The following is a 25,119-nucleotide window of genomic DNA, read 5'->3' as shown; positions in this document are numbered from 1 at the left end:
AACCTATTAAAAAAAAAAACTTGGGGAAACTAAGAGGCGCCTGGGTGCCTCAGTCTGTTGAGCCTCCTCTGACTCTTCATTACGGCTCAGGTCAAGATCTCAGGGTCATTAAATTCAAGTTTAGTGTAGGGCTCTGTGCTCAGCCAGAAGCCTGCTTGAGATTCTCTCTCCCTCTTGCTTCTGCCCCCCTCCACTCATGAGGGCACATGTACTCGCTCTTTCTCTCAGATAGATAAATAAATAAGCAAATAAATAAAATCTTTAAAAAGGAAAAAATTAATTCTCATTTTATTCCAGGCTCTCTAAAATTTATTTTCCATTCTGGCTATGTAATAATCACTTGTTACATACTAATATCCTGTACTTCAACTGTATTAGTTATTATGTAAAAGTGCTATCTGGGGGGCACCCAAGCAGCCCAGTTGCTTAAGCATCTGACTCTTGATCTTAGCTTGGGTGTCGATCTCAGGGTTATGAGTTCTACCCCACACTGCCCCGTGTTGGGCTCCAGACAGGTCATGGAGCCTACTTTTTAAAAAAGTAAAGAAAAAGAAAAGAGAAAGTGCTATCTGAGCTGGGCCCTCCTAAAAAGGAGAAGTATATGAAAAGTTTACATTCTTGAAAAATTCAAATATATTTTCATTTAATTGCAGGTATTAAGTATTGCAACTGAGCAAAAATTCAAGCAAACTATCAGAAGGTGATAACAGAAAATAAACGGAATTCTAACTAGTCAGTACATTTCTAAATTAAAACCAGTCATAAAAATCTCATTTTAATTCTGTAAGATACTATCTAAAAGGACATTATTCTAGCTTTTTCATTCAAAAATCCCCTAAAATATGCGAACTATCCACACTATCTTTATTAAATAAATAAAATATGGTATCTTCAGCTCTGCAGATGCTTGTAACATCAAGACCAAATTCCCATCTTTCAGAAACAGAGACCTATCCTAATTTCCACAAAAAATAAACTACACTAACTGTTAAGCCATCTCCACTTAAAAAGAAGTTATCTTCAGGAGGGAGACAAACCATAAGACTCTTAATCTCACAAAACAGACTGAGGGTTGCTGGAGGAATGGGGCGGGTAGGGAGAGGGTGGTTGGGTTATGGCGATTGGGACGGGTACGTGCTATGGTGAGTGCTGTGAATGGTGTAAGCCTGATGATTCACAGACCTGTACCCCTGGGGCAAATAATACAGTATATGTTAATAAAAATAACTAAAAAACAAAAAAGAAGAAGAAGAAGATATCTTCTAATATTTCCAGTCTAAAGAATTATTTCTGTCAAAACTATACCTCTTTCTGGGGCGCCTGGGTGGCTCAGTGGGTTAAAGCCTCTGCCTTCGGCTCAGGTCATGATCCCAGGGTTCTGGGATCGAGCCCCGCATCAGGCTCTCTGCTCTGTGGACAGCCTGCTTCCTCCTCTCTCTCTCTGCCTGCCTCTCTGCCTACTTGTGATCCCTGTCTGTCAAATAAATAAATAAAATCTTAAAAAAAAAAAAAAATATATACCTCTTCCTATCAGGAAGAGGCCAGTAGATAGAGCCAACCCATATCAGTGGAAAGAGATCCCAGAAGATTCTAAATCTTAGAACAAGCCAAGATCATGCCACTGAAACAAAAAGGAATATAAGAGGATATGTTAAAAATCTTTCTCATATCCCAACACTGATTTTTCTAAAACAATTCAAGCAAGACATACATTTCATAAAATCATACTCTCATGGAATAAACAAAGAATTTCTCAAAATATCATACTGCTTCATAAAATGTATTTTCCTTTAAAAATTTATCTTAGATGAATTCCCCACCAACAATTTCTTTGTTCTAGAAAATCTCTCAATTTGTTTTCCAAATTAAGCTGGATTCTAGTATTTTGAACAGCCACATTGTCTATAGCATATCTCTAATGTTTGCTTCACTTACTTTCCATTGATGACGCCATCTGGATTTAGCATAGGGACAATTTTAAAAATATAGGATTCTCGTAGGCTCTGGGCAGTAGGGTTATTACTCATGAGGTACTCCAATGTTCCCTTCATTACCCAACTTGCATTAGTTTCTCCAGGATGTACCCGAGCAGATAAGAAAACATAAGGGCGGTTTCCTAAAGTAAACATAAAATCTCAAATTAAAATGAACAGCTACTAAGAATTTGTATGCTGTCTGATTCTGGGATTTAGAAATATTTCCATTTAATTATAAATTCTGATACATATTTATAGCAAATATTTCCTGTGCACCTACTATATACAAGAGTGGCACAAGGCCCTCTAGAGAAAAGAGATAAAACCCATATAAGCCATGTCCTAAAGGAGTTCATAGTGTAAACATAACACAACAAATACTATTTGAGTTGCCTATTTATTCCCCAATAACTAATCTGACATCTAAAACTAGTTCTTTTATATAATCTTGCTTTTTAAAAAGAACAAGCAATTGGGGAAGCTTTAAATATAAATTTATTTTTCATAAAGTCATGGGCGGGGAGGGAAAATGTCATTTTAACCGTTTTATAGTTGCTATGATAAGCACAGATAAAATAAGGTATATCTGCTCAGAGATTTACAAAGAAAATTTTTTCATTTTTTCACTATACATTTAGATATATAGGTCTACAATATAACCACTCAGTCCACCCACCCATAACCTTATCAAAATTAGAGTAGTCTTCTTATTTTTTCTATTACAGCTGTACATCTGAGACAATTTAAAAAAATGCAAATGGCAGGAAAAAACAAGTAGCTATTCAGTGCTGGCATCAAAGCATTTGATAGGTTTTCGTGGTTTTACTTATAAACAAAATTATTTTATTAGTTTAATAAATAAGCCACTAATCTTAAAATTAGTTTATTATAAATTTTTAATTGCAAAATTTAATTTTTAAATGTTTAAATTTTAAACATTTAAAATTTAAATTTTTAAATGTTTAAGAGTTAATGTAAACTTTTCAAACATTTTGTTGTACTATACTTTGGGTAGGACTTCTAAGGATAAGAACTACAGAATATTCATATTGAGAGAGACCTCAGAGATAATCTCACACAACTCCCCCATTTTCGAAATGAGGAAAATGAGGCCCAGAAGTAGGCCAAAGGCCAGGCAGTAATGGGACCAAGACCAGAACCCAAGACTTCTGATGCCTATTCCTAGGACTGCTGCCCTTAAAAATATATATACACGAAGAAAAGAAAAATAAGAATAACTGGTATTTTGAGTGAAGAAGACAGACTTACTGAATTGACAGATATGTTCATAATAATTAGACTCTGGCATTGCTGTTATAGTCACCAAGGGACAGGTGTTTCCAGACAGGGTTTCACATAACACATCTTTTCGAAAATAGATTTGCTGAGGATTGTGTGCTGATTCCAATTTTTGAAGATGCATCTTGATAAAAATTTAAAAGCAAAGTATACAATCATTTAAAAGTTCCCTAGGATAAACAGAAACAAATGTATCCAGAGCTCCACACAACAAAAAGTGAATCAGACTCCTAATTCCTTCTCTGAAACCCTCAGGGAGCCAGATGTAGTTCAAACCTCAGTTATTTGGGGCAGGTGAGAAAGGGGGATAGATACAGATAATTCTGCAATACCCCAGTGGGATCAGTGCCAGCAGCCTGTAATAAGCACATTATTATTTCTGCAGCAAAACATACGTGGAGTCACTCGAAGTGGAATCAATATTCTAAATAAGCTCACATCAATTCAGGCCAGGCTTTGCTGCCAAATGGGCTATGAGAAAGCTTTGAAATTTTAAAAGTGATAACAGACCTGCAGAATGAAATATGTAGCACAAATTTTTTTAACAACTTTTCCTGATTTCAAGATTAATTGTAAAATGTGTAGAAGACACAGAAAGTACAAAGAAAAAAATTTAAAACACGCATAACTGCATCACCTACATTACTACTAACAAATGCCAATGTAACCTGCTTTAATCACTTAATAATTTGTACACACACACACATTCATAATTATGAACTCTATTATCACATCACTCAACACGTGAATTATGTGTCTTGAAAACACAAGTTTTAATGGTTTTAGTATATGGTTATATCACACATAAATTGTTCAATCCCTTATTTAAGATACTTAGTTGGTTTCCAAACTTTTGCCTATGTTTGTTCACATAATCCCAATTTACTATGTGGTCACTATTTCTGTGCAAGAAACTGTGCCTGGCATTGAGGATGTAACAGGGAACAACTAGACCCTACCTTCGGGAAAATACAGAGTGCCATGAAAGACTGTGATCAGGGGCAGGAAGCCTAGTGGAATCTGGACAGTGAGGAAAGGTCTCCTAAAAGAAGTCACATTCCAACTGAGATCCAAAGGATGAGTGAAGAGGGTTGAGGGGAGTACTGCAGGCTAAAGGAAGGTGGGAAGACCAGGACAAAAGAAAGAGGAGTAAAGAACTGACAAAGATGCCCTGGAAAGATGACCAGGAAAGCTGAGAAACAGAATTAACACAGACTGAAGGGCCTCGTAGGCCATTCTTTCACAAGGCACAGCACATATATGTATGGCTGGTAACTGACACAGAAATGTGACATGTGGATAACCTTAACAAAAAATGAACAGGCAAATATTTTATTGTGAATTAATACCACAAATATTAACTTAGCTGGAGGATAAACTTTAAAGAGTGAGTTATTTTAAAGTTCATTTAAAGATAAATATTAAGTATATAAATAGTTCAAACAATACGTGGGTATGGCAAAAATTGTGAAAAACAGTAGAGAAGTGATGACATGAAGATTTTCAGAATTCATAAAAATGGCAAGAGAAATCACTAAGGAGCTTTAAGAAGATTTATGGGATTAGATCTTCCCACCAAGGAGCCCTCCTGCTATAATGTGAGCGAAAAACTAATGAAGAGGAAAGGGGATAGAAGTGAATTCTAGAACACCAGTGAGAAGAAGTGGCAGAGTCCAGAGGAGAGGCAGCGGTAATGCCTGCAAAGGTCATGGTAGTGCCATTGGAAAAAAGGTGGGGAATTCAAAATAAAATAAAAAGGTAACGTCAATAAAGAACAATAATATATAACCCTGTGAATAATAACATTATATATTCTGATGTTATGTTATTTGGCACAGAAAGATAAATGGTAATATCTTTATTGTAAATTGTAACTATTATTAAAATAATGTAAGCCATATTAAATGTTCTCAGCCTTTCTATCTCTTCTGTTGGGCAGAGTATGTTTTTCTCTCCTTTTCCCCCTCATAATTTGGAAGCTTGTTTCTAAATCACAGTGTTCCAATGTCTTTCTGGATATACTGATCATATCCCTATGATCCTTGATCATTAGGACAGTCTGTATTATGAAAAAAAAATCTACCACAGTAATTACTCGAATTCATTTTTCAGTTTTTGTTTTACAATGCAAACACTCAAATATCTCAAAAGAACCCAAACAAAACAACATTTATATCCTAAAGTCTAAAGAATCTGGATCTAGAACTCCACATCAAACCGAAAAGAAATGAATTCCCTACAGAAAAACTTACACATTTTTCTATTGTTAGATTTTCTATGAGATTTAATGCCCCTCATTAAAACAAGTGGAAATCTCACCTAGTTAAAATGTGTAAATCATGGAAAGCTATAGATTTCTACACAAAGATGGAGAGTAAAAATCTTTTCCAATTTTTTAAGTATTTTTACTAAATAAAAATGAAGACTACATTTCCATTTTACTTCTCTTAATGTTTTCAACAAGTACTGTATTCTCTAAAATATTCAGCCTTGGATTTTTTTTTCTCATCTTATTAAGATATTTCATTAAACCATTTTTTCCCAATTATCTGACACACGCATATAAGCACAATGACAGCCATAATACAACTCAATGACTTCTCACCTGTAAAGTTGAATATGTGTATGGATAGTGATAAGCAAAGTAGCAAACATCATCTTTATGTGGAAAATTGACAGTGAATGTAATTGTATAGTAGGATTTTCCCTTTTGCCCACCTGCAGCAACTGAACTTCTTGAGAAGTGATTTCTACAATAGAAAAGCAAAAAACATGTTTATTCTTCCACACAAAAGTTCTAATTTTCCTTACTACTTTTTTAAACAGAACTTTGGGGGGAAACCCATACAGTTTATAAAAAGTTTAGCTTAAATATTTTATAAAAATTAGACTTGGTACTAAAGGAGCGGTTAATTGCTATCATCCGACGTTAGTTTTCTGCTTTGGATTTACTACTAAATGGAGTTGAGACTCTACACATCAATAAAAGTTTAGAACCTAATTCCTCATTAGCCATTCACATTACTGGATCTCCCCAATTACCATCGGTGATTGCTACCACACTAGATGAAAAGCTAATAATGGCAACCGTTCAAGTGGATGGATCAGAGAGGACAATAACTAAATTCACTGTCAATCTTAAGATTACAAAAAAAGAAATAACCAGACAGGATGTGTTTCCTGATGTGATGCAACAGGAATTCACTGCCCCACCTATGAAGTACTCTTGCCAAAACTTAAACCTGAAGTTGATCAGGCTTCTAGATCTAACTACTACTTTACAGAAATCAGTAAGACAGAAGAATTAATTTTCACCACAGGGATGCAACCAGCAAAACCCAAAATGTGGAAAATTTTGCATGACAAATGACCCAGTTTCTTCAACAAATAAAGGAGAAAGAACAGGGGGTGGAAAGGCAACCTACATATTAAAGGAGACTTAAGGGGCATAGCAACAAAAATCAAATGCAGTGTGCAGCCTTGGTTAGTCGGATTAAAACAAATCAACTATAAAACAACGCTTATGAGGGGCACCTGTGTGGCTCAGTCTGTTAAGTGTCTGCCTTTGGCTCAGGTCATGATCAGCTCAGGTCATGATCTCAGGATCCTGAGATAGAGCCCTTGGGATGCCTGTCAGGCTCCCTGCTCAGCAGGGAGCACACTTCTGCCTTTTCCCCTGCCCTTCCCCCCTCCTCCTGCTTACTCTCTTGTGCTCTCTGTATTTCCATCTAAAATAAATAAATCTTAAAAAAAAAAAAAAAAACACTTATGAGACAGCTGGGGAAGTCCGAACAATGACAGGATATTTTATCATATCAAGGAATTTTCTTAAGTGTGATAATAGCATCATGGTTAGACTGTCTTTAAAAATCTCTAAAAGACAAAGATCTTTGAAGTATTTATCATAAATATGATATCTGGAAATGCTTTTAAAAATTCAGTATGGCAGTAGGGGTGAAAGTATTCCTAAAACAAAGCCAAACACGTGTTGGTAACTGTTGAAACTGGGTGATGAATAGATGTGGTCTCATTATTCCATTACCTGCTTTTGTAAATGTCTGAAGATTTCCCTAATAAAAAGTTTTTAAAACTACATATTACTTTCTAGACTTTTAAATATCACTGACATTTGATGGCCTGACAGTACTTTGTCTATCAACCTAATTTCTAAAATTTCAAATCATCTTCTATGATTTAAGTCATGAACTGAAGGAAATCCATGACCAACAGTTTATTTACGTGCACGCACATACACATGGGCACGGTAATTTCAAACTGCTATTGTCTTCATTAATGTAGCCAGCATGTCTTGAGTACTCAGTGACAAGGTGCTATGGGTTGAGGAAAGCACAAAATAAATTCCAGAACTTTTGGCCAACTCTCTTCCCCCCTAGGTTTAACATCTAATTGGAGAGATATTAATAATACCACATTACAGCTATACAGTAGTCTGTCAGTTATACTCTCTCAGAGACTGGCGGGAGTAGTTTTATTCTCATTGTGCAGATGAGACAAAAAAAACATTGGAAGACTTCACTGACAAATGAAAAGTTAAGACACATGCAAAGACAGATTTTAATCCTATCTGGATTTCAGGTTTCAGGAAAGCAACTAGGATACTGCTTGTTACATAGAAAACAGTTAATAAACATCGTCAAATTGACCTGAATTCCAGTTCCAGGTCTGAAGTAGCCAAAAGAAGAAACAAAAACGAAACTAAACAAACAGAAATCCTTGCCATCACCCCTACACAAAATAGAACCACCACCTGTCATGTTATGACTTTTCGCTTGACTATGTGAAAAAGAAAAGCACTCGCTGATTGACAATTTCAATTCCAATCTTATGAGAAAGAGATAAATTAAGGGTACTTTTTATATTAGCCTACCATTAAAAGAAATACAAGGCACAGATGAATTGCATACCATCTTATATTTCCATCCGTCATTTACAACTTATTTTGCTATTACAAGTAGGGGGAAAACCCTGCTGAAATGAATTCTAGGAAACACTGTCCTTCTCAGAAGGTAATAGTACTTAAGAGCTAGGTTTTTCCAAAGCCATATCTTAAACCAGTAAGAACATTTTATTTCAGAAGTCTACTGATTAAAAAAGAAGGAATATTAGAGCTAGTTAAGCACCATATAAAAACCCAAAAGCCACTGAACAAAAATGTAAGGAATAAGATTATTAACAGAGAAAAGACAGGGATGTCAAATGCATTTGGTAAAGGAAGTTATCTAGAAACCTATTACACATAAAAACAGTAAAAACAGGAAGCAAGACATATAATAACGCCAGATTACTTAGACATGAAGTTGAAGAATAATCCAATCATTCCAATGAAGCAATAAATGATTTCAAGCACTTATTTCTGGTTTGATAAGCAGATGGCCTATTTGAGGTCAAGTTGAACTGCATAGGCTACTATAATAATGTAATTTTGGAACACATCTCCACGTAAAATATCCTGGAAATTCAAATCAAGTAAATACTTGCATGCAAAAGAGAAAAGATAAGAACTGCACTTAATATCATCAGAACAACAAAAAGGCACTGCTAATTATTTCCTAGAATTCCTAATTTCAGTTTTATTTAAGTTTTCAGAGTCTTTTTAAAACTAAAAAAGTTGAGGACACATAGCTATCTAAGTGGTGAAGATAAGATTTGGACTAAGTAAGTCTGTCTGTCTTTAAGACACAGTTTATTTCCACTAAATACACCACCTCCATAAATCTCAAATTTTAAAGGCCTCTGTTAAAGGTAACAGTACAGCATACCACCACAGTTCAAATAATGCAATGACTCTACTTTCTAACTTTCAAACTGAAAGAGAATGAAGATCCCCTTCTGTCACCTGATGTCCTATTATTCTTGGAATACTTACTTATAATAACAAATGTCCGTTCCCACACGAATCCACCACGGTCTTGCGTTTAATGCTTCCTGAACCGAATACATGAGTGGTTGCATACCTTTGACAGAGAAATAAGAAAAAAAGGAAAAAAAAAATCTTTTCAGAGTTTCTGAGTTAAAAATTAATCACACCATTATAGAAAGCACCAAATGTTCAGCAAAGCTAAAAGAAAATACATTTCAGTTTTTAGTATGCATAAAAAAAAAGATTTTTTTTAAAATCTCCTCTAAATCCATCAATGATAGGCTTTTAATCCCAGTTTACCTAAAATGGGATTACAACTTTGATGAGTGAGAAGTTATTAAACTTTATTAACTGATCTCTATATGAGATCAAATAAAAATAATAAGTAAAATGTATTCCTTGAAGCAAGTGAGAGTCAAAAAATAAACAAAGAAATAGTATATATCCTCTCTGGGCCAGACCTAATTTGCAGAAACACGGCTAAATGCACCAAGGTCGGAATTGTGGGGAAACACAGGACCATTATGGTGCCTCCCTGAGGAAAATGGTGAAGAAGACTGAAATAAGCCTGCAGACCAAGTACACTTGCTCCTTCTGGGGCAAAACCAAGATGAAAAGAGGAGCTGTGGGGATCTGGCATTGCAGCTCCTACATGAAAACTGTCGCTGGTGGTGCCTGGACCTAGAACACCACTTCTGCCGACACAATCAAGTCTGCCTTCAGACGAGGGACAGAGTTCCAAGACCAGGAGAAGCTCCATCATTTGAAACACTGCAGCCTATAATACATGGGTTAATTTATGTAACAAAATTACTTGGGCTTATTGTTAAATTTATTAATTAGATCTTTCCATTTGTGGTACATTAGTTTTGCTTTTTCAAATGACTTGGAAATTAAAAATCCCTCCAATTTTTATTGACAAAAAAAAAGAAATTGTATGTAATCACACTTTTAACTCTACACTGAGATTAAGGAAGAAAATATCACAAAAATGTCAAGATTGTTTTCTTTTTCAAACTTCTCAAAATATGTGCTTATAGTGGGGAGGAGGTGTAAAGACTATTAACAAAAATAGGATTAAATATATAGCGTATCTTCTTAGGTAGTTATGGAAATATATTCTATATATGAACTTTAATATTATCTTACCCAATTTCATAAAATAATACACTAGACTTCTAACTGGAATTAACGAAATTCCTATGTTAATTTTAGAATTGTTGACAATTTTTTAAGACCTACTTTGACTTTCCTAGAGACAGAGTAATTTTCTTGATTGCATTGCTACAGAATAATTTTGTTAAATTTACCTCTGAATATTTTTATTAGTCTTTAGTAGTCTCTTGGGTCTTTTCCATATGAAAATCATATAATTTGTAATTCAAAGTATTTTACCTCCTCTTTTAGTGTTTGTATCAGTTATTTCATTTTCTACTTTTATTGTCTTAGAGAAATGGAACAACCTCAAAAATGATTCCAAATATAGAGGTAAGAAAACAAACACTCTGTCTTGTTTTTCATTTTAATCAAAATGTTTTGCCATTCAATACAATATCTGCCAACTTTTTTTGCATATCAACTGTATCATTTTTTAATAAAGAGCTCAGGCTGAATAATTTCTGTGTGCCAGACACTGCTCTTAGCATTTTTACATGTGTTAATTCATTAAATCCTCACAACAACCCTCTGTGGCAGGTGCTATGATTACTCCCATAACTAGAGTAGTTTCTTTCATAAAATTATTGCACTTAAGGATTTTTTTTTTTGCACTTAAGGATTTTAATTATTTTATCAAATGCCTCTTCAGCATCCACTAAAAGAATTACACAGCTTGTCTCCTTTAATCTGTTGATGCAGTAAAATATGTTGATAGGTTTCCTAGTATGAGCTATCCTTGCATTCCAAGAAAATGCTATTCTTTTGCTAGTATATAATTATATTAGCTAAAATCTCATTTAGAGTTTCTGCATCTAAAAGTTGGCCCCTTTAAAAAAAAATTACCTTTACCAAGTATCAGTATAAGATTACACTAGCTTCAGAAAAATACACTGAAAAGCTATGCATTATATACTAGAATAAATAAAAGTATAACCTATTTTTTAAAAGATAAATATAATTCAGCTGAAATACCATCTAAGGTGACTAACAAATACGTTTTTTTAAAGATTTTATTTATTTATTTATTTGAGAGAGAGACAGCAAGATCACAAGCAGTGGGGGGAGGAGCAGAGGGAAAGAGAGAAGCCGGCTCCCCACTGAGCAAGGAGCCCATGTGGGGCCTGATCCCAGATCATGACCTGAGTCGAAGCTGACACTTGACTGAGTCATCCAGAGACCCCTAAATACATTTTTATTTTCCTTTTCTAAAGTTACAGTCTGGTCAGAATTTCTACTTTTTATTAATCAATTCTGGCATGTTTTGTTTTATTTCTCTGATTATTTTCAGCATTTTTAAAAATTCATTCTCTTCTTTTTGGTTTATTTTCCTGTTTTTCTACTGTCTTGAGTACTTAGTTCACTTACTTTCTATCTTTTTTAATTTATTCTTCTTTTTTTTTTTTTTTTTTTTTTTAAGATTTGATCCATCTATTTGACAGAAAGAGAGCACAAGCAGGGGGAGCAGGAGAGGGAAAAACGGGCTTCCTGATGAGCAGGGAGCCCAATGTGGGACTCAATCCCAGGACCCCAGGATCATGTTCTGAGCCGAAGGCAGACGCTTAACCAACTGAGCCACCCAGGAATCCCCTTTTATATTTTAAATAATACAAGTTATTAAAGGCTTTCAATTTCCCTCCAGCTACCAGTTTAGTTATGTACCGTACGTCTACAAAGTGTCCTCTTTTGAAGTACTCCCTACATTAGAAGCTGTTCTGTTGAACTCTACCAAAACAGAGATGTTCTGTATCTATAACGTCCAAGATGGCAGCAACCTGTGGCTATTAAGGACAGGAGATGGGCAGAGCACCACTAAAATAACAGAATTTTCAACTTTAAATTAACTTAAATTTAAATAGCCACAAGTGTGTGCTGTACAGCATGGTTCCAGTGATCTGAAACACCACTTTTAAATTTTCAGATTTTTTTTAGAAGGAACTTTATATTTCCAAGTACCCACTTTTTTTTTTTTTTTGGAAAAACTAATACTCTGAACCACAATGAAATGTGTAAAATATGAGTATTTTTAAATCAATAAGTTGTGCCTTTAACAAAATATACCAAAAGTTTTAAATGTTTCATGAACATAAGGAGGATACCTTCTTGCACTCCTTCTATAAAGCAGAATATAAAATGTGAAAAACCACAGGTTTTCAGCATTACTAGAAGACAGACTATACCAAATTTTTAAATTACATTACCCTAAGTCTAAAAATGGGCAAAGACACACTAGGCAAATAGAAACAAAGTAGGGGTTGAAACACTGAAATCAAAGTAGATTAAAGGCCAAAAAATATTAAATGAGACAAAGAAAGAACTTTGTAAAGTGACCATTCACACTGAAGAATAGTAACACCCAGTACCTATGCACCAGGTAAGACCAACATCCTCTATAAAGCAGCAACTACAGGAGATACAAAAGACAAATCATACTATTTATTGCAGAAGGACATACCACTCTCAGTATGTGACAGGCCAAGTGAACAAAAATGAAGAATATGTATACAGAAGATTTAAAGAACATAATAGATGAGGTAAATCTTATATACAGATGTTGAACACAATATCCTGATAATACAGAATATATATACCTTATTCTAACAGCACATGAAATACTCACAAAAACTGATTATATATTAGATCAAAAGGAAATGTCAGGAGTTCCATAAAAAAGAAACACTACAAACAAAACTGTCACCATGTAATAAAACTAGAAATTAAAAACAAAATGAACACAAGCAGAGAGGCACACTTGCAGGGGCTGTGGAAAGAAAGGCTGACTTGGGTGTCAGACCCTGAATGAGGTGAGGAGGGCATCTGCCCAAAAAGGCATCAGAAGGATTTTAATGTACACTGGAATTGATCACTAAGTAAATACACTACGGATAGTGGAAGCCTAAATTCTCCATGTTGGAGAAGGACACTGTAAATATAGGGAAAACCACCAGAACAGAATCTGTGGAATTAAAGGTATAAGTGTGGCCTCATGGCGATGGTATGGGGATGTGTGTATATGTGCATATAACACATACACACAAACATAAATACATACATACATGCGGAGAAACTACTACAAATGAAAATTTCTGTATATATTTGTATATACAAACATACAGCCCTCAGCTCTGTCTACTGAGAAGTCCAGTAACAATATTCGTACTGTGCACACAGACCTTGGTTTTTTAATACCACTCACGACTAAAACAAACCAGGGCTCTTCCTAGAAATGATCGGTACCAGGCAAGGGGAACTCTGAGCACCGTGTGCCAAAAAGCAAGGATGCCCATAAAGAATGATAGGGATATGTCAAAAGGACACAGAAGCCAGTACTAAAGGGATCCCACTGGCCAAATCTTGGGCAATTTGAACATGAAAATAAATAATGACAGAAACAAATTACAATCCATCCAGTCAAACAGGAAACCCATTCTGGACTGATATTCACATATTAAAAGTCTGAAGAGAAAAAGATATTTACATAGTTTCAAAATACTTACACCTAAAATACTTATTAATTACAAAAAGAAAAAGGGTAACTTTACAATGGAAAAGCCTGACAGACTCCGACTTAATCAAGTGATAAAATGATTGTTATCAGTAATGGTACAAACACATCCTGCGTCACCAGAGCACATCAACTCTATAACATTCCTGCCACAGACACCTAACTTGAATTGAGTCACAAGGAACATGAGACAACTCCACACTGAGAACTACTCTACAAAATAAGAGTCCTATAACTTCCCAAAATGTCAGGTCATGAATGTTAAAGCCTGCAAAACTGTTCCTGATTAAGAGTTTAGACACCTAACTACTAAATACACATGGTCTGAGCTGAATCCTCTTGCTATTAAACACATTGTTGAGAAAACAGATGAAACTCAAATGAGGGGCCTATGGATTAGAGAGGATTCACATATCAATGATAACTTCCTAATGTTAGTAGTTATATTTAAAAATGACACTGTTTTAGAAAATACACCAAAAGTATTCTAGGGTAATGAGGCATCATTTCAAATCCTCAATGACTGCATTAAGGGAGCAACTTTTCTATAAATTTGAAAGTATTTCAAAACATTTAGAAAAAGTTGATCATAAATTAAACTAGAATCTTCTTTTTTCGAAGTTTTTTTTTTTTTTTTGAAGTGGGGGAGGGGTGAAAGGAGAGGGAGAGAGAGAATCCTCAAGCAGATTCCCTGCTGAGCATGGAGCCTGATTCAGGGCTCAATCCAGGACCCTGAGATCATGACCTGAGCCCAAATCAAGAGTTTGCCACTCAACTAAGTGACCTAGGTGCCCCAAACTAGAATCTTCTTGACATATTATTTTGTGCATATTCATTTTACATTCCTAATGGGATTTTCTTCATAGTTCATCCATCCATCACCTCATTCATTTATCAATCATCCATTCATGCCATACTGTAAGTACAGTTAGCAACAGCGACACTGTCCCTGATTGTGTGGAATTTATAACAAGTACTGGTGGTGGGGAGGGGGAGGAAAGGGATTAATCAGCCACACAAATAAACAACATAAAACTGTTATAAACACCCCAAAGAAAAAAATACATAAGGAATATTTATCAAGGGTACTAATCCAGCCTGAAGAGTCAGGGAAGGCTTCCTTAGTCAAGAGATAGCTCAGCTCAACTTCCAAGTATAGAATTAACTAACGTGGGCAAGGTGGGAATGCTATAGACAAGACTCCAAAATTCCATTCTGTTGCCTGGTTCCACACAATGTTGAATTTATATAAGAAGGTGGTTAAAAACCCTTATGTATCTGGGAGACATGGCTGGGGGGAGGGGGAAAGGAAGGGTGGTGGTGGGAGCTAGAGAAATGGAGTACAAAGGCACCAGGGAAGGAGCTAGAAATGAAAGCTCCAAGTAACTAAAATGCAAGACTGCCATCTAGTGGTAATCTAAGCAAACCCCTTTCAAACAATGGGGGGGCGGTGAGAGAAATAGATCACAACAGATAACAGCATTATTATACAGTGACAGAAATTCTCAAATTAAATTCACAAATAAGATCATTCACCTGTGATAAAACTAAGTAGTTAATACAATTACCTGAAAAATTCCCAAGAAAAGGGCAATTAGAGAAACAAAAGCAACAGTAATTCCGCCTCTTCTAGGGGGCACTGCGAAAGAAGACATTTTTGGACATATTTGCTAGAACCCAATACTTAAATACTCCTGCAACCAGAATGTCCCAATCAAAAAAAGAAAAACAATTAATTAAAACTAATTAATATTATTTCCTGATTTCAATTATGTATGGCAATTAAACAAATCCTTCTGGCTGAACAAGTTTCCATTGCAAATATTTTTAATCATCAGCACCATCCCTGAAGGGAAGTCAAAATGAATCTAATGACAACAACATTAACTACATAGCTAGCTGCAATTTCTTAAAATGTTGAATTCCAGTTTACTAAAATACTAGTCCCTTTCTTCTTCTATTGATGTTAAGAAAAACCAAGATTTCCTTTATGTTGTACTAACGATAAAACTAATGACAGAGTTTAACTTAAAAAAATACATCTACCTAAAAGTTCATATTACAGCTATAAACAACTTCCTACTTAAATACTTATAAATAATAGAAACAAGAAGAACTCATAAGAGACCACTTGTTGTCAGAATTTGGGAGGAGTTTCCAGTAAACATAAGGCAGATGGAGCAGGACTGAGAAAAATCCAATTCAATATATCTCGTGCTCTATTTTTTCATATACGTATTTTGGATTTCCACAGCTAAAAAAAAAAAGTGCTGCACTACACCTTGAAGTCCCCTAAAGAATAACAGATAAAACAATAAAGCACAAAAACAGGAAGCATTAAAAAACCAAACATGTCAATTATAAAAATAATTTCATATAAGTTAAAATCTTATTAAAGACAAGGGTCACACAACAAAATCAACCTCTATTTATAAGAAACAATAGGCAAAGATATATCAAGCAAATTCACCAAAACAATATGAAAACAGAATTCAAGGCTAACAATACTGAGGTATGGCTATTAATTTATACCATTAAATGGTACATACAAAAGGAATATGGAAAAGTTATAACTATGTGCCAAATAATATTGCTTAAGTAGAAAAAAATATGTTTTTGTAATGCGGGATTGACAGAAACATGGAACTGAAAGACAATTTTTTTAAGAGGCAGAAAGAGAAGGTAAAAAATAAATAAGGACACAGAAAACCAAATAAATGAATTTATAACTCTAAACTAACAATGTATCTTAAGTTGTTGCCAGGAGAGAACAAGAAAACAAAAACTGACCAGATTTTAAGCCATAAAAACTTATTCCAAGTCATAAATTTTCTATGTATATGAACAAAATGCATTAAAACTCAAAAATAATTTAAAAATTTTAATCAAAATAACCTAATCAACTATAGGAATATAACAGATGTTCTCCTAAATAATTCTTGGATCAAAAAGGATTCCAACACTACATACAATTAGAGGCCATCTAGAAAATAATAAGGAGTCTTAATATTAAAATCTAGAGGGGAAGGGATATAGAAATAAGTTATAATCAAGAGGAAATGCTTGGTCATCAAAAATAAATTTAGGTAAACAAACTGAAAGTTAAAAAAAAGAAAAAAAGTCAAACTTCAGGGAGGAAAACAGAAAAATTAATAAATAAAAATCTTTGAGAGGAAATAATGAATAAAACAAGACCTAGGTTTTTAAAACAATAAATTATGTTTTGAGCACAACAAAAGGGAAATAAGCAAAAGTAACAAGCAAGCACACATACTGCAGATATTGTATAGAAATCTACAGGATTTCAGGGCGCCTGGGTGGCTCAGTGAATTGGGCGCTGCTTTCAGCTCAGGTCATGATCTCAGGGTCCTGGGATCGAGTCCCTCATTGGGCTGTCTGCTCAGCGGGAAGCCTGCTTCCCTCTCTCTCTCTGCCTGCCTCTCTGCCTACTTGTGATCTCTCTCTGTCAAATAAATAAATAAAAATCTTAAAAAAAAAAATAAAGAAAGAAATCTACAGGATTTCTAGTGAATTTTGAAAATCTAAATGTCATGTATATAAGAAAATATAAATTATCAAGATTGCCACAATAAGTAACAGAAAACTAGGGGCACTTGGGTGGTTCAGTTAGTTAAGCCTTCGGCTCAGGTGAAGATCCTGGGGCCCTGGGATCAAGCCCCATTCGGGGCTCCCTGCTCAGCAGGGAGCCTGCCTCTCCCTCTTCTTTTGCCTCCTCCCAACCTTATTCATGCTCGTGCTCTCTCTCTCAAATAAATAAAATCTTAAAAAAAAACAATAAAGAAATAGGAAACTAGACTAAGTCACAGATATCTGAAAAAGTTATCCAGATACTCTCTTTCCCACCCAAGGGGCACACAATGAAGATAGCTCTAGAGATGCATTCTTTCTAAATTTCATGAAGACATGTAAATGCTATACTGCTCCAGAACACAGGGTGGGGAAATAAAACCTTCTCCATTTAAATGTTCAGAGTTAGCATCAGCTTGCCTCCAAAACTGGATGAAGACAGCCCTCCAAAAACGAAACTGACTTGCCTAACTTATGACCACTGCGATAAAAAGCCTTTAACACAAAATACTAATAAATTAAAAATAGATGTATATTAAAATATTAATTCACATGGCAAAGTGAATTTACTTCTGAGATCCAAGGATGATTTCATAGTAAGAACATTACTCCAGGCACATTAACAGCTCATAGTATTATATGGTCACATCATATTAATAAATACAAAAAAAAAATACTTTTGATTTTTAAAACTTAATAACAACAGAAATTCTTTACCATAAAAAAGAATCCATACTCAAAAGAAGAACTAATATATTTAAATACTAGAAAAATTCACATTAAAGTCAAAATAAAGCAAGGATGCCCAATGTCTCCTTTTTCCTTTAAACATTCTCGTAAGTCATATCTAAAAGTTATGAAACAATGAAAGATACACAGTATAACTATGGATAAGGAAAAATTCTAGGAACCTACCAAGAAAATCCACAGTATCAACGGAGAAACTATGAAACCTAGTAAGGAAGTTCAGTAAGGAGGTTGGTTTTCAAGTGAATATATAAAATTTGACAGCTTTCTTAATTATAAGTAATAACAAGCCTGAAAACATGGAGTACTCTTTCCTAAGAGAAACCCAAAAAATACATAAAATACTTGAAAGTAAGCAGAAATGAACAGAACTTACAAAAAGAAAACTAAAAAACTTAGGTGAGGCCATAACAACTGAATAAACAAACCTATACACCATGTTCCTAAGCAATAAGACTTAATATAAAAAATTCAGTTTGTAAAAAAAAAAAAAAATCAATTTCTCTCAGATTATTTTACAAGTTTCATGCAATGGAAATTTTTTGGCACTTGAAAACACTATTTGAATATTATTTAGAATAAACTATTCTGGAAAAATAGGTAGAAAAATTCTTAAAATTGTTTTTGAAAAAAGTGTTAGCTGTACTATATACAGTCAGTTACACAACAGTGATACTAGAGCAACAAAGACATCATGGTGGGTATTAAGGAGGGCACGTATTGCATGGAGCACTGGGTATGGTGCATAAACAATGAACTTTGGAACACTGAAAAAATTAAAATTTTTTCAAAAAGACGAAAAAAAAACCAAAAGACATTACACTAGACATAAAGTCTCAGATCATTAAAATCAAGTGGTACTAGAGCAACAAACAGCCCCAAACAAATGCTAGTCCACTGCTTCTGAGAACTGTGGTATTTCAAACCAGTGGGGACAAATAATATGAGTAGAAGGTCAGAATAATTCAACCTAGATTCAAAAAGGCAGGAACTATGTGCAAGTTAATAGTGCTATCTCACCAACCAGTTTCCAAACTGTTTTTACTAACCACACCATTTTTCTGTAAGAGCTCCCACAGACCAACCACATATAATGTCTTCTAAGCAATGTTTCCTCCCCTTCTTTTACTAGAGGGTCAGGAACAGAGTTATAAATGTAAACACTGGAGAAATAACTCAGTTTGTCAATATTGATAAATAATGCCTTAAGTACTAACGATAGGATTAAGTGAGATCCCAATTCACAGAATATACCAAAATAAATCCTAGATGATTAAATATTAACAATGAAAGCATATGATCAAATGCACTTGAAAAAGGCTGAACTAATTTAACACCCCTACCAGCACAAAGAGTACCCCTTTTCCCTAGTCTTCAGGAACCTATGTTCATTTTCTTTGATAAATTCTACTTGGAGGAATTGGTGGCAATGCAATAATCAGAAATAAACACACAGGGGCACCTGGGTGGCTCAGTGGGTTAAAGCCTCTGTCTTCGGCTCAGGTCATGATCTCAGGGTCCTGGGATCGAGCCCCGCATCGGGCTCCCTGCTCAATAGGAAATCTGCTTCTCCCTCTCTCTCTCTGCCCCTCCCCCTGCTTGTGCTCGCTGGCTCTCTCTCTCTCAAATAAATAAATAAAATCTTAAAAAAAAAATAAGAAATACACACACACACAAAATAATTAAGGATATCAACCATAGCACAGCTTATAATTTTGAAATGCTGAAAACTTAAATTCCCGAACTGTTATCATTAAAATAATCATTGTACAATACTCAACAGAATATTATATAAACATAGCAATGATGTCACTGAAAATACCGAATGGCATGGGAAGATTTTTTTTTATAAAATATTGTGCAATTAAAATAGTTTTGAGTGAATTTTCATATTGTAAAATAATCTATAAAAGGAAAAAATTCAATATTAAAATTATGTGAATAAGTTTCAGGATAACAAAATGCTAAATGGTGGTTTTCTCTTATTCCTATAAGATTCTTCTCTAAATGGGTTTTTTAAAAAAAATTTTTAAAAGATTATTTATTATTTATTTATTTGACAGAGAGAGAAAAATGGCGAGTGAGGGAATATAAGCAGGGGGAGTGGAAGGGGGAGAAACAGGCTTCCTGCTGAGCAAGGAGCCCCATGTGGGGCTCAACCCCAGGTCCCCGGGATCATGACCTGAGCTGAAGGCAGATGCTTAACAATGGAGCCACCTAGGCACCCTTAAATAGTTTTTAATTTGCCAAATTTCCCACATAAAGATCCACTATTTAGGGCGCCTGGCTGGCTCACTCAGTTAAGTGCCCCACCTTTGATTTCAGCTCAATGGTGATCTCGAAGTCATGAGATCAAGCCCCACATCAGGCTCCCCGCTCAGGGGAGAGTCTGCTTAAAACCCTCTCCCCCTCTCCCTCCTCACTGCATATGCGTACTCTCTCTCTCTCTAAAATAAATAAATCTTAAAACAAAAAAAAGATCCATTGCTAATCAGAAAATGAGTATTTACAGCTGGCAGTCAATGATATTCCACTTTCGTGAATTTGTAACTAAATAATTATATACACAAATATTTTACACAATAATGTTGATCTCAGCATTATGTAAAATAGAAAATAATTAGAAACTTAAATGTACAACAAAGAAAGGTTTGGTTAAGTTTTAGTAACTCTGTAGGATGTCCATTTAAACTCTGTTTCAGAGGAATATTTACCAGAAAAAGGGTTAACAATATAATGTTTGGTTAATACACAGACTGTGAAACTGCATGGGTTACATGTCTTATTTTTTTAAAATAAATATCAAACTGTGTATATGTAGAAATCATATATTGCCTTATTAAAAAAAAAGGTTAGAAAAAAACAACAATATTAAAGTGATTATTTCTGGATGATGCACTGTTGATAGTTTTAATTTTCTTGACACCACTCTGTTACCCAAATCCCTATGAGGTTGAGTTTGGAAAGTATGACAAACATACAAGAACACCCAAAGGGCAAGTACTAAGGGGAAATTTTAGAATAAAGCAGTATTCTGTCTCATTGCTTTGATTTGGCTTCAGTTATAAAATTTTACTTATTTTAAATTTAAAATGACACTAAAGGAAGAGTTTTTTTTCTTTTTCTTTTCTTTTAAATGTATCACATGGAGGTACAGGAAAAAAAAAGAAAAAAATTTTAATAAATAATTTTTTTAAAAAAATAGAGCACTGGTCCAAAACATAAGCTTTTAATTTTATGTATGTAGTATGTATTTATTTTGGGGAGAGAGAGCAAGCATGAACAGAGGAAGAGGCAGAGGGAGAGGGAGAGGAAGAATTTCAAGCAGGCTACCTGCTGCGCACAGAGCCCAACATAGGGCTCAACCTCAGGACACTGAGATCATGACCTGAGCCAAAACTGAGTCTGCCACTTAACCAACTGAGCCTCCCAGGCACCCCTATATGCTTTTAATTTTAAAAATTAAAGTACTTAATAAAGTTTAAAGTAGTAAGAGTATTATTTTATAAAAGTAAACAAATAAGAACAGTTAGTAGAGAGGTCATCTACCTGTAGATCTACAATTTGAAAATGATCATTTCAGGAATTGAAAGCCTATTTATATTTATATGCTCTTACGGAGCATCCAAAATACAAACATAATTCCATTTAATTGATTGTCCTTTTCTCCTCTAAAATACTATGCTAGCATTACACTTACAAGTTAAATAGGGAAAACATGAGATTCTCTAATTGCTGTAATAATCTGAGTTTCAAATAAGGTAATTTTTTAAAATTATATGAAGGTTTAGGGTCAAAAGTAAATTTTTCTAAGAAACGTGACATTCAGTGATTACTAGTTATGCCCCCAAATCCCAAAAACAAAGAATGTTAAATAGATTTGTATCAAGAATATTCATATCAGGGGCACCCGGGTGGCTCAGTGGGTTAAAGCCTCTGCCTTCGGCTCAGGTCATGATCCCAGGGTCCTGGGATCAAGCCCCACATCGGGCTCTCTGCTCTGCAGGGAGCCTGCTTCCTCCTCTCTCTCTGCCTGCCTCTCTGCCTAGTTGTGATTTCTCTCTGTTAAATTAATAAAATATTAAAAAAAAAGAATATTCATATCACTCTCAATGCAAAATATAACCATTGACTCCTTAAATAAGAAATACACATTAAAAATGGACTATTTAAAGATTACAAAATATTTTAAAACTTTTAAAAATGTTTATAACTAAACCAGATATTAGTCTACACAATCTTCCTATAATTACTGCACTAAATTCGTGAATCTGCCTAAAGCTTTTATTCCACACAAGTAATCATCCAGCATATACAGTTTCCTATTTTCCACGAAAATAATGACAACTGACCACAACGTTTTCAACTCTTGAAGCTATAATTTTCAGAAATGCCCCTTAAAAAGCATCATCATATTCACACTTAACAACTATTAATATTTTTGCTGGTACAACACTAGAGTTTTTAAAACTGTCTCGTGAGAAAAAAAAAAAAAAAAACAATGAAACTAAAAGCCGGTTCTTGGAAAAAGTTAAGAAAATTGACAAACTTCTAGCAGGACTGACAAAGGAAAACAAAAAGAAAAACACAAATCACTATTATCAGGAATTGAAATAAGGGGTGTCACTACAGACAATGCAGACCTCAAAAGGTCAGTAAGGGAATACTGTGACCAAATCTACACACACATTTGACAATTTAGAAGAAATGGATCAATTCCTAAAAAGCACAAACTACCACATACCACAACTCACTCCAGATGAAATAATTTGAAAGCCCTAATACTATTAAAGAAATTTAGTTTGTAATTCAAAGACTATCAAAAAAGACATCCTTCCAGATCCAGATCATTTAACTTGGAAAATTCTATCAAATGTTTAAGAATTAACACCGTATCTATACAAGCTCTTCTGAAAAACCAGAGGAGGAAACATTTCCCAACCCATTTTATGAGATCAGTATTACCACCATACCAAGAAGAAATGGAATATAAAAAGAAAAAAGAAAATTATAGCTCAATATTCTTCCTGAACATAAATACAAAAATTCTTAACAAAATGTTAGCAACTATACACAATGACAAAGTGGACTTTATTCCATGGTTTAAAAAAGGGCTGGTTCAATATTCAAAACTCAATCAATATACTACACCATAGTAACAATCTAAAGAAGAAAAGCACATGATCAGACCAACTGAAACAAAGCATATGACAAAGTTCAACACCCACTCATGATTAAAAACAAAACAAAAACCTCAGCAAATAGTAATAGAAGGAAACCTCCTCAACTAGATTTTAAAATTTGCAGAAAACTACAGCTAATATCTTGCTGAAAGGTGACTGATAAAGGAGGGGCACAAGGCTGTGTGTGGTGGCAGAAGTATTCTGCATCTTGGTTTGTGGTGACTAGTTCAAGAACCTACAAATGTAATAAAATGGCATGAAACTCTGCACCCGCATTGCACCAACGTCAAATCCTGACTCTGGAAGATGTAGCCACTTGAGGAAATTCAGTGAAGAGAATGTGAGACCTTTCCTCAACTTCTATCATATTTCTGGGAGATTATTAAAAATTTAAAAAGATGACTTTATGTAATTCTCCTCTAGATAAACTGACATTAAAAACTAGATTTTATGCAGCATTAGTAATAAATCATTGGTTATATTTGATTTGGATGAAATCAAAGATACTACATTTTAGGGGCAACTGTGTGGCTCAATGGGTTAAGCCTCTGCCTGCGGCTCAGGTCATGATCTCAGGGTCCTGGGATCAAGCCCCGCATCAGGATCTCTGCTCAGTAGGGAGCATGCTTCATCCTCTCTGCCTGCCTCTCTGCCTAGTTGTGATTTCTCTCTGTCAAATAAATAAATAAAATCTTAAAAAAAAAAAAAAGATACTATATTTTAAAGGGTTTTTTCCCCATCAAAGCAAAACTCAGTTCATTTAAAATTTTGCATGATAAATGCCTGAATTTTGAGAATTAGAGAAAAAAGAACAATGAACTTTTTTTAAACAAGTCAATAATTTAAAAAAAAAAAAAACAACTCATGTCCCTCAGTTAAGATGCTACATACTTTTAAAATTAGGGGAACAAAACATGTCTTACCATAATTAAACTGACTGTTGGACTTTTCACAATTAATGATGTTAAACCTGTAAGCAACACCCGGTCGCATTCCACTGACTTCAAAGTAAAACCACTGGTGATAATGATTGCTATTTATATCTGAGTTCAAAATAAGATCATATTCATTTCTGAAAATAGAAAATATAGAAATCTGATTAGAATTAGGAAAATCTATGTATGTATCTATGTATGTATGCATCTATGTATAGACAAAATGTGAAAACTTAAATGACTTACTTTCTAATTTGAATTACTTTGCGCAGATTCCCAGATTCAAATTTGGAGTTAAACTTCAAAATATCTCCTTCTTCTGGAATAGCGTAACTAAACAAAATTTTTGAAATAAGTTTAATAAAATACATTGCATGCAAATAACTGAACAAAAGATAAATAAAACTACACTACAAATTAAAACTATACCACTATGTCCACTTCACCCTCATTATTTTGAAACCAAAAAAAATACAACCAACACAAGCAAAACACAAACTCTGGCTAACATTTATAGATTTAAAAATTGTAACTACAAGTAGAGATGTGTTCCCACGTTTATAGTGAATGATAATCAAAATAAGAAATTCCACCTCACTGAATAAATGTCATTCCTAAATACTAATAATCAGATTAAAAGGCCAGATTTTTTAAAAATGCACATGACCTGTATTGAGTAGCAATAATTCTAATTAAACTATGTAGTTCTCAGGTAAAAATTTTATTTTAAATTTACAGAGCTATATTAGATAACAGATATTATCTTATTTCATTAGTACCAAAAAGGTAAAGGTATTATCTTCACTTCACATAGTCACTACTTAGTATTTACTGATTGCCTACTAGGTTC

General features: G+C 34.3%; 1 protein-coding gene across 4 annotated transcripts in view; it reads right to left on the bottom strand.

Annotated features, from left to right (window-relative positions):
* The window catches only part of AGTPBP1 (ATP/GTP binding carboxypeptidase 1), a 159,406-nt gene that overhangs the window by 32,176 nt on the left and 102,111 nt on the right, over positions 1-25,119 (bottom strand). For all 4 annotated transcript variants that reach the window (XM_046023396.1, XM_046023397.1, XM_046023398.1 and 1 more), the window contains 6 exons: positions 24,516-24,602; positions 24,258-24,406; positions 9,163-9,250; positions 5,881-6,025; positions 3,246-3,399; positions 1,936-2,116 (listed from right to left, as the gene is read on the bottom strand). In XM_046023396.1, the coding sequence (XP_045879352.1) occupies positions 1,936-2,116; positions 3,246-3,399; positions 5,881-6,025; positions 9,163-9,250; positions 24,258-24,406; positions 24,516-24,602 (804 nt within the window). The remainder of the gene's footprint in view (positions 1-1,935; positions 2,117-3,245; positions 3,400-5,880; positions 6,026-9,162; positions 9,251-24,257; positions 24,407-24,515; positions 24,603-25,119) is intronic.

Source organism: Meles meles, chromosome 11, assembly GCF_922984935.1.
Source record: "Meles meles chromosome 11, mMelMel3.1 paternal haplotype, whole genome shotgun sequence".
NCBI classification, from domain to species: domain Eukaryota; kingdom Metazoa; phylum Chordata; class Mammalia; order Carnivora; family Mustelidae; genus Meles; species Meles meles.
The sequence above is the reverse complement of the archived record's forward strand: the minus strand, read 5'-3'. Positions and strand labels throughout refer to the sequence as shown.